This window comes from Callithrix jacchus, chromosome 5 (assembly GCF_049354715.1).
Source record: "Callithrix jacchus isolate 240 chromosome 5, calJac240_pri, whole genome shotgun sequence".
Lineage (NCBI taxonomy): Eukaryota > Metazoa > Chordata > Mammalia > Primates > Cebidae > Callithrix > Callithrix jacchus.
The window spans coordinates 82602100-82612800 of NC_133506.1; the positions used below are offsets into that span (position 1 = coordinate 82602100).

The following is a 10701-nucleotide window of genomic DNA, read 5'->3' on the forward strand; positions in this document are numbered from 1 at the left end:
TGTTTTACAATTTTTATGGAGATGTCACCTAGGCTCAGAATGGCCCTGAATAGAGGAAGAAGAGCTGCACACAGGGATAGAGGAAGAAGCCATGAGAAGGGAGGCCAGAGATGGGTGGAGACCCAGACTGAGGGCTCCTGCACTGGCTGGATACAGCCCAGAGAAGATACAGGCTGCAGGCCAGCTGTGCAGCTCAGAGCCAGGGCTGTTGTCAGTGAGTTCTACCCAACACGTAACTGCTGGCCCCTCTCCCTGCCCAGGTCTCCTCAGCGCCCTACCTATGTTCGGCTCTTCCTTCTTCTTCATTCAGAGCTGCAGCAACATCACTGTTCCAGCCCCTTGCATCCTTGCCGTCAACCACAACGGCCTCAACTTTCTCAGCACAGAGACTCATGTGAGTGGTCTCAGCCTGGCCCTGCCATCACTGCCCTCTGTTCCCTGGTTCCCTAACCCCTCCAAAGGGGCCAGGACCTCCAGCTGCTGAAGCCCGGTTTCACTGCTTACCACTGCATGATCTCGGGCAAGTCTCTTCCCCTCTCTAAGCCTTGCTTTCCTCATCTGGAAAATGAGGATAAGAATTGAGCCCTAACCATAGGGCTGTTGCGAAGGTGAGATGAGGTAAAACATACCCTAAGCACTCAAATAGTGCATCCGTGTGCTTGGGCTGCCACAACAAAAGACCACAGACTCAGTAGCTTCAACAACAGAAGTTTATTTCTCACAGTTCTGGAGGCTGGAGGTCCAAAGTCAAGGTGTCAGCAGGTTTGGTTTCTTTGATGGTTTGCAGAGAGTGTCTTCTCACTGTGTCCTCACATGGCCTTTCCTCTGTGTGTGCACAACACTGGTATCTCTTTGCATATCCAAATTTCCTCTTATAAGGACATCTGTCATATTAGAAGACTCCATTTTAACTTAATCACTCCTTTAAAGGCCTTACTTCTAAATACAGTCTGAGGCATTGGGAGTTAGGGCTTCAACATGGGGATTTGGTGGGAGACACAATTCAGCCCATAAGTAGGATCTGTTACCCCCTTAGTTTTTGCTCCCAGAACTAGACCCTGAGACTGGGATTCAAGGGCAACTGGTTGATTTAGAGTTGATTCCAGGAAACACTGGAGTGAGGAAGTCAGTCAGGGAAGGGATGGAGCCAGTAAAGGCCATGTTAGCAAGCAAGTTGCTGATGTGGGCACCTGAAGTTCAGTCCAGGGGGGGACCTGAGAGACAGCTTAGAGCTTTCCTTCTCTCCTGGGGGCAAGGAAGCCAGGGTGTCTATTCAGCTTCCCATCTGTCATTAGCAAGGGCTTCTTCCTGAGGCATTAACTCTCCATCACTCTGACTTTTTCTGTATGTGGTCCAAGTTTGCTTCCTGGGCCAGAAAAAAGCCCCTAGAAAGGCTAGACACTCACATCTGTAACCCTAGCACTTAGGGAAGCAGAGGCAGGAGGATTGCTTGAGCCCAGGAGTTTGAGACCTGCCTGGGCAACACAGGAGGCCCTGTTCTCCACAAAAAGAAAGTTTTAAAAAGAGGTGCAGGCGTTCACAAGAAGCAACTTTGATGTGAAGTTAGGGCACCAACAGCATCTACTAAGTGTATCCCAAGAACTTAGAGCAGTGCCTAGCACATGGTAGATGCATCATCAGTATTTGTTGAATCAGTTTCACAGGTGAGGAAACTGAGGTCCAGAAAGGTTAAGTGACTTGCTCAAGGTCACACAAGTCACTGGGGAACAGGTACTTGAACTGGAGTCTCCTGCCTCCTACTGATCTGATTTGCAGGGGAGGGGTAAGAGTGGTTGAGACTATCCTCACCCACAGGCCTGTCTGGCCCCTCTCCCACTACTCCCAGGAATTGATGGTGAAGTTCCCCCTGAAGGAGATCCAGTCAACGCAGACCCAGCGGCCCACAGCCAACTCCAGCTACCCCTACGTGGAGATTTCACTGGGGGATGTGGTGGCCCAGCGAACCTTGCAGCTGCAGCTGGAACAGGTGGGCCCAGCCCTCACCTCAGCATTCCACTCACTGGGCTCTTCTCTGGACCTGGTTCCAAGATAGGTCAGGTCCCTGCCATGCCCCAGGGAATATCCAGGCCAGTGCATGGGACAGAACCAACCACAGCACAGCACAGAACTGCAGGTCATTATAGTGGTCATCCAAGGAAGCAACTTGGCAGTGGGAACACAGGAAAGGGCAGTACAGAGCCATAGAAGGTTGATGAGAGGGCAAGGACACGAGAGGTTTGAGAAGGTTCACCTGGGCTGAGATGTGGAGGCTTGCTTGTAGGCCCTGGGATTGAGGGTGGGGAAAGTGAGCTTCCTGTGTGACAGATGGTAAAACTGAGACCTACCTGCCCCGTGCCTTCCCATGTTTGCAGCAACTGTGGCTGTTACTCAAAAGGCAGGGGTGGGCTGAGAACTGTGGCTCACATCTGTAATCCCAGCACTTTGGGAGGCCGAGGTGGGCAAATCACCTGAGATTGGGAGTTAGAAACCAGCCTGACCAACATGGAGAAACCCCATCTCTACTAAAAATACAAAATTACCCGGGTGTGGTGGCGCATGCCTGAAATCCCAGCTACTTGGCAGGCTGAGGCAGGAGAATCGCTTGACCCCAGGAGATGGAGGTTGCAGTTAGCCGAGATCACACCATCGCACTCCAGCCTGGGCAACAAGAGCGAAATTAAAAAATAACCAGTCTGGGTGATTTTAGTCCGATAGTCCTATAGTCCCAGCTGCCTTTAGCCCTATAGTACTTTAGTCCCACGTGCCTATAGTACCAGCTATTTAGGAGACTGAGGTGGGAGGATTGCTTGAGCCCAGGAGTTGGAGTTTGGGGCTGCAGTGAGCTGTGATGATGCCACTGCATTCCAGCCTGGTTGGCAAAGTGAGACCCCGATTCTAAAATAAAATTTAAAAAGCATGAATGACCTCTAGGCTCCTCCTGTCCAAGTCTCACAGTCCCCTGGGGTCAGGGCAAGGGTCACATTTTCACCCCACTGAAGAGATAGGCTTCAGGCCCAGAGAAGGTATAGAATCGAGGTTGATACCCACATGTCTGCCCTGTCCAGCCTGTGACATACCCTCTCCAGGTCTAGGCCCAGCACCACTCTCATGATTTCCCAGGGCAAGAAAGAGGGTCTTCCATTGCCCTAGCCCTGCCTCTGAGGGACAGGACCAGAACAAAATCTCCTTGGCCCCATGTGTCCCTTGGAAAACCTGTTACTTGGGCCTAAGGTCCTAGTGCACTCCCCACCACACCCCAGTCTTCTCCTGCCTGGGGTCACACAGATCCTTGCCTTACCCACTGGTAGCCTTGGGCCCCAGGCCTGCCCCCTCCCTCCCTGAGACCACCTACCTGAGCCCCTGCAATGGTGCTGTGGTGTTCTCCTACCTCCTTTTTTTTTTTTTTTTCCAGTACAGACAGGGTCTTGCTATGTTGCCCAGACTAGTCTTAAAATCCTGGCCTCAAATGATTCTCCCACCTCAGTTTCCCAAAGTGCTGGGATTACAAGCTGAGCCACGGCACCCATCCTTCTCCAACCTCCTTGTATGAGCCTGGTCATTCCTTTTTTGGTTCTTTTTGGTCCTTCCACCCCTGGAAAATCTTTTTTTTTTTTTTTTCGAGACAGAATCTTGCTCTGTTGCCTAGGCTCGAGTGCAGTGGCGTGATCTTGGCTCACTGCAACCTCGACCTCTTGTGTTCAAGTAATAATCCCACCTCACCCTCCTGAGTAGCTGGGACTGCAGGTGCATGCCACCATGCCTAACTTTTGTATTTTTAGTAGAGATGGGGATTCATCATGTTGGCCAGGTTGGTCTCAAACTCCTGATCTCAAGTGATCCACCACCTCAGCTTCCTAAAGTGTAGGGATTACAGGTGTATGCCACCACACCTGGCCCCCTAGATGATCTCTAAACGTTGCTGTCTCTGGGCCTCTCCCCAGGGAACCCTGTCTGATCCTGAGGCTTTCAAAACCATGTCTACCATCACAGCACCCATATTTCTTTTTTTGTGGGGGGAACAGAGTCTCGCTGTCACCCAGGCTGGAGTGCAATGGCGTGATCTCAGTTCAATCTTCACCTCCTGGGTTCAGGAGATTCTCCTGCCTTAGCCTCGTGAGTAGCTGGGATTATAGGCACACATCACCATGCCTGGCTAATTTTTTGTATTTTTACTAGAGACAGGGTTTTACCACGTTGGCCAGGTTGGTCTCAAACTCCTGACCTCATGATCCACCCACCTAGAGCTCCCAAAGTGCTGGGATTATAGCGTGAGCCACCGCACCTGGCCCAGCATCCATAGCTTTACCTTCTGCCCAGACCTCCCGAGCTCCAGGTCCTTCAGCATCTCCCTTGGAAACTAACAGTCCTCTCCAGCTTTCCTCCCTATCCTCCCAGGCACTCAGGCCCCAAACCTGGGAGTCCATCCCATCCCTGTCCCCTCCTCTCATGACCTTGGTGGCCTCCTCTCCCACCTCCCTCCCCTCTGCTCATATTCCTCTAGCTACCCTGGCTCCCTCGTACTGAGCTTGTTCTTCCTGCCCTGGGCACTCTGCCCTCACTGTTCTCTCCACCTGGAACGCTCTTCCCTGATTCATCACAGGGCCCACTGTCTCCCTTTATTTGGGTTTCAGTACAAATATCACCTTTTTCCAGAAGCCTTCCGTAACCATCCTCCCTAAGAACTCATGATCCATGCCTCCGCAGCCCTTATTATGGCTTGGAAATCATTTAGTTATTTGTTTATGCATTGTCTCCCTATATTTGTCCACTTTACATTGCTATAAAGGAATACTAGAGACTGTGTAATTTACAGAGAAAAGAAGTTTATCTGGCTCAGGGTTATGCAGGCTCTGCAAGAAGCATCTTGCCAGTAACTGCTTGGCTTATGGGGAGGCCTCAGGAAGTTTTTACTCAAGGCAGGAGGCAAAGAGGAAGCAGGCACGTCACGTGACAAGAGAGGGAAAAAGAGTCCAAACAAGCAGCTCTTGTGTGAACTATCAGAGTGAGGACTCACTCATTACCTCCGGGTTACCAAGTCATTCATGAGGGATTTGCCTCCCACCAGGTCCTGTCTCCAACACTGGGGATCACATTTCTTTTCTTTTCTTTTCTCTTTTTTTTTTTTTTTTTTTTTTTGAGACAAGGTCTCACTCTGTCACCCAGGCAGAGTAATCTCGGCTCACTACAACCTCTGCCTCCCCAGTTCAAGCGATTCTCCTGCCTCAGCCTCCCAAATACTGGGATTACAGATATGCGCCACCACACCTGGCTATTTTTTTTTTTGTATTTTAGTAGAGACGAGGTTTCACCATGTTGGCCAGGCTGGTCTGAAACTCCTGGCCTCAAGTGATCCACCCATCTTGGCCTCCCAAAGTGCTGGAATTACAGGCATGAGCCACCACACCTGGCTGGGGATCACATTTCAGCATCAGATTTGGAAGGGACAAATACCCAAACTGTATCATTCTCCCGTCAGAATGCCAGCTCCAAGAAGCAGGAATTTGTCCATCTTGTTCATGCTGTGTCTGTAGCTCAGTGCCTGGCACATAGTAGATGCTCCATACATATTTGTAGACTGCATGGGTGGGTGCATAGATGGATGGATGGATAAAGGCCTCTTTGGTTTTCCTACTTCCTTGCAGCACCACCTGATCTCCTTATGCTGCCACCTCTGCCTCTGGCCTGTATGTGTCAGGGGCTGCATTCATTCACGCATTCAGATCCATTGAACATCTCTGTGTAGCAAAGATACTGAAATGACTGAGACCCCCTCAACCCTGGACCTCACAGAGCCTCGGGTCTCAGATATAAAAGAATCTCTCCAATATCCCTTGATCAGTGCTGGGAAGGTATATAGGGGACCTGAGCTATCTGGGAGGTAATTGGGGAGAGCTTCCAGAAGGAGGTGATGTCTTAAGTGCAGCAGTGCTGCAATAGACCTGGGCCCCCATCCTGTCTACCTCTGACAGACTGACTGAGGGGATCTTGCGGCATCCCCGCTTCTCACTGAGCCTCAGCTTCCATACTGTCAAATGCAGCAACAATCCCAGCAAGGCCTAGAACATGGCAGCAAGTGGGTAGGTAAAGGATTGGCTGGAGGGGAAGACTCCATTTGCACATACTGATTTAATTAGCTAAGGTGGCCCACAAGGCAGGGCCAGCACAGCTAACCTCAGCAGAGAGCACTTCACAGTGTGGCCCTCAGGCCTCTTACCATCCAGGTTCAAATGCCACCACCTACAAATTGTGTAGTCTAGAGCTTCAAGGCCCTACACCTCAGTTTCTCCACCTGTGGAATGGGATATAATAGCTCCTGTCTCTTAGAGACACTGTGGGGATTAAAACAAGTAGGACACATCGGGCCTTTAGGACAAGGCCTGGCACACAGTTAACACTCAGAGAGTGCTACTAACATGATTTTATCCTTTCTCAGATCAGCTTCCCTGGGGGGATTCCAACAATGGCTTTGGTCTGAGAACCACCCTCACAGATCGATTTTCTGCAATTCATTGATGCCTTCCCCTACACCCACTCCAATTGGGAGCACTGAGCCTGGGTCACTGCCCATTGTGTGCTGTGGGAGCCAGGCAGTAACCATGGCAACAGACAGAAACTGTTACCATTTATTGGATTCATATTTTTTAAATCTAAAGAATTTACATGCAATAAAGTCTCACTGAATCCTCACCACAGCCCTGTGAGGCAAGCCCATTGTCAATTGAGATCTTACAGATGAGGCCACTGAGGTTCAGAGAGGCAAAACAATAGACTCCAGGTCACAGCTCATATGGAGCAAAGCTGGCAGAGGCACTTGACCACCTGCTTGCTTACCCCTTGCAGTCCACCATTCTTCCAGCTCCTCATGCTCCTCTCAGGCCCTGGGGGAGGTGGGAACAAGGGTTCCTGCATGAATGGTGGTCTCGACCTATCTCCCACCACCTCTCCCTTCTGCACGTCCCACCCCAAGGTAAGAGCTGGGGAAGGGTTGGATGGGTGTAGACTGTCACCGTCACCTGCAGGGACTGGAACTCTGTCGTGTGGTGGCTGTGCACGTGGAGAACCTGCTCAGTGCCCGTGAGAAGCGGCTCACACTGCCCCCCAGCGAGATCACCCTGCTCTGACCCAGCCCCCAGCCCTCCAGTACCTTCTGCCAGAAGACTCACTGTGTGGCCTCAGGGTAGTCAGTGGACCTCTCAGGATCAATGACCCCTGTAAGGGGCCAGAACCTTGGAGGATAGCAAAAGGAGGCAGGAGGAGCAACTCAAATCCTCAAGAACCCAAGAAGACCCATCCTGAATATGATGGAATGGCAGTATGCAGACTCGGGTCAGATAGCAGGAGGAACTTTCAGTAATTGGCCCACAGTGGAGTGGAGCAGAAGGCAGGACCCTGAGGCCTTCTGCCTTGTACCTATTGCAGACCCTGCCCCTAACTCCTGCTATGGCACAGAAGCCCCACACCAGTTGCCTAGATGAACTGGACTCTGCCTTCGGTTTACTAAGGATCTGACACTGGAATCTGCTCCAACTCCACATCCCAGCCCTACCTGTCCTCCTAAGGGGCTCCTCCTTGTACTGCCAGTTAGCCTGGATTTCAGTTAGCCTGGTTATTTCTGTACAAACAAAAGGTGTGCCTGGCAGCCATTTCTCCATGGAGTTGCTAAGTGGCTGGAAAACAAGCCTGAGGGAGGAGGCAGGAGTTGGAGGTATCTTAGGCCCCTGACTCACTGCCTATGAACAGATCCTCCCCAACTCCTTGGGTATCCCCAACCCCAGACCCCCATCACCTGATGGACCATACAAGTTTGAGAGTGATATAAGGGAGAAGTCTGGGAAAAGGCTTCTTGGAAAATGGGACATTAGCGTTGAGTTTTGAAAGATGAGTAGGAGTTTGCTAAGAATAGATGGAAGAGAGCGGGATAAAAATTCCAGAGAAAATCATGTTTGTTTCCTGCTGTATCCCCCAGAAACCAGAGGACACCGAACACAGAGTAGGCACTTTAAAAATATTTGTCATATGAATGAAAGAATAAACGAATGAATGTTGTTGGAATGTGCTGGTTCTTTGGGGAGTTTCTGTGGAGCAGGGAGCACCTAGCTTGGGAATGGGAGACTAGATAGGTAGATGGGGCATAAACTGCAAGATCCATGGCAGCAGAGAAAAGTTACCTACTCATTCAGCCATTCGAGCTATCCAAATACCTAGGCAAATACCAGGCTCTAGCAGTTAATCACAGTCAAATTACCACAAACTAGGACAAAACCTGTGAGTGGGAGTTAGCTGGGGAATGAGGAAAGAGAACAACATATGCAGGGACCCTGAGGTATGCATTACTTGTGGCAGGATCTGAGACTGAAGAGGACTCCAAAGATGGTTTGAGTAGGGATCCTGGGCTACATTAAGAATTTAGGATTTCAACATTAAAAAAAAAAGAATTTAGGATTTCTAGGCTGGGTGTGATGGCTCACGCCTGTAATCCTAGCACTTTGGGAAGCCTAGGTGGGAGGATTGCCTGAGCTCAGGAGTTTGAGACTAGCCTGGGCAACACAGTGAAACCCCATCAACTAAAATACAAATAATTAGCTGGGTGTGGCAGCATGCACCTGTAGTCCCGGCTACTCAGAGGCTGAGGCAAGAAAATTGCTTGAACCCGGGAGAAGGAGGCTACAGTGAGCCAAGATCATGCCACCGCAATCCAGCCTGGGTAACAAAGCGAGACTCAGTCTCCAAAAAATAATAATAATAATTTAGGATTTCTGGGCGGGGTGCGGTGACTCATGCTTGTAGTCCCAGCACTTTGGGAGGCTGAGGCAGGTGGATCACTTGAGCTCAGGAGTTTGAGACCAGAGTGGCCGACATGGTGAAAGTCTGTTTCTGCTAAAAATACAAAAATTACCCAGGGACGGTGGCAAGTGCCTGTAATCCCAGATACTAGGGAGGTTGAGGCACAAGAGTCATTTGCACCCAGGAGGTGGAGGTTGTAGTGAGCCAAGATTGCACCACTATACTCCAGCTTAGGCAGCTAGACTCTGTCTCAAAAAAAAAAAAAAAGAATTTAGGATTTCATCCCAAGAGCCATGAGGAGCCTTCAAAGGTTTGCCGGAGGGGGAAAGGGTGGTGCAACCTGCACAGATTGTACTTTGTAAAAGCCACGCTGACCATTGAGCAGTGAGTGAATGTAGGAGTTGGGGAGACCAGAGGGGCTGCTGTAGTGTTAGCTGGAAAACTGTGGCATGGATTCTAGTGATGGTGACAGGGGTGGGTAGAAGTTGGTAACTTGGGAGAGATTAGAAGTTCCAGCTGGCAGGACCAGGGGGGCAATTAGACCATCCTAGGATGGAGAGGATCAAGAAAGAGTCCCTGATACAAATGCCACAGGGCTGTCCCATTTTTCACATTGCTTTGGGTTGACTTTCGCCAGAAGCAAACCCTGAGTTGAGAAAAGTAAGGAACTCACCAGAAAGAGTGTGGTGTCAATCAAGTTACCACTGTGCAGGGGCCATGGCTGGCAGCAGCTCACCTACTTTGCCCCTGGGGTTCTGCCAGCAGCTCTGGTGCTCCCTCAGTGTGGGGACCCCCAAAACAGAGCACAGTGGCTACAACATGAGGCAGCCCTGAGGCCTGTCCTCTGCCCCTCATTTCTTAGTGTTGTGAGATCATACATGGTGTGGGGGGGGAAGGGGGTATCAGGCTCAATAATTACTTTTGCCCTAAACCCTCTCCCTAGTCAAGCTAAACTATGGGGCTCAGGAAGGGATAATGTGGCAAAGAGTGAAAACCAGGGGGCCCTTTTGGCTTTCAGAATACAACTGGGGCCTACCACATAGACCACAAGCAGCCTCTTGTTAGTGGATCCTCCAGGTTGAGCCAAAATGTGAATCATCTCTTCTCTAGGTTGACACAGCCTCTCCCATCGCAGACACTGCATTGGAAGCTTCCCTGTGTTCCACCCTGACTGCTCTTGAGCTAGGACCCTCCCCTCTCTGAGCCCCAGTGAAGGGCAGCACAGATTCTGGAACCAGGTTGCCTGGGTTTGAATCGTCACTAGGCCACATATTGGCTTTATGGCCTTGGGCAGGTCATTTCACTTATCTGGGCCTGTTTCCCTATATATATGGTGGTGATAATAATAATGCCCCCCACGTTGAGGTGTTTGGAGGATTAATTGGGTTAGTATACATACATAGGCCCTGGCACATAGTAAAAACTTGATAAGCTTTTTAAAAAACGTCCATTCCAGGGCCGGGCTTGGTGGCTCACGCCTGTAATCCCAGCACTTTGGGAGGCCGAGGCGGGTGGATCACGAGGTCAAGAGATCGAACCATCCTGGTCAACATGGTGAAACCCTGTCTCTACTAAAAATACAAAAAATTAGCTGGGCATGGAGGTGGGTGCCTGTAATCCCAGCTACTCAGGGGGCTGAGGCAGGAGAATTGCCTGATCCCAGGAGGCAGAGGTTGCAGTGAGCCGAGATCGCGCCGTTGCACTCAGCCTGGGTAACAAGAGCGAAACTCCCTCTCAAAAAACAAAACAAAACAAAAACGTCCATTCCAGGCTGGGCATGGTTGCTCACGCCTGTAATCGCAGCACTTTGGGAAGCCTAGGCGGGAGGATCCTTGTGACCAGGATTTCCGAGACCAATTTGGGCAACATGGTGAAACTCCATCTCTACTAAAAACAGAAAAATTAGCGGGGCGTGTA

The 10701-nt window shown here is 50.5% G+C and overlaps 1 protein-coding gene across 7 annotated transcripts in view; it reads left to right on the forward strand.

The window, feature by feature from the left end:
• LOC100398695 (unconventional myosin-XV) overlaps positions 1–8046 on the forward strand; it is a 58709-nt gene extending 50663 nt beyond the window's left edge. For 2 of the 7 annotated variants that reach the window (XM_078373107.1, XM_078373108.1), the window contains 3 exons: positions 261–394; positions 1816–1987; positions 7020–8046. In XM_078373107.1, coding sequence (XP_078229233.1) covers positions 261–394; positions 1816–1987; positions 7020–7121 — 408 coding nt within the window. In that variant the 3' untranslated portion in view covers positions 7122–8046. Of the gene's footprint in view, positions 1–260; positions 6078–7019 lie in introns of those variants that run through there. The other 5 variants (XM_078373111.1, XM_035300131.3, XR_013535599.1 and 2 more) reach the window with 4 other exon arrangements.
• Positions 8047–10701: the final 2655 nt, after the last annotated feature.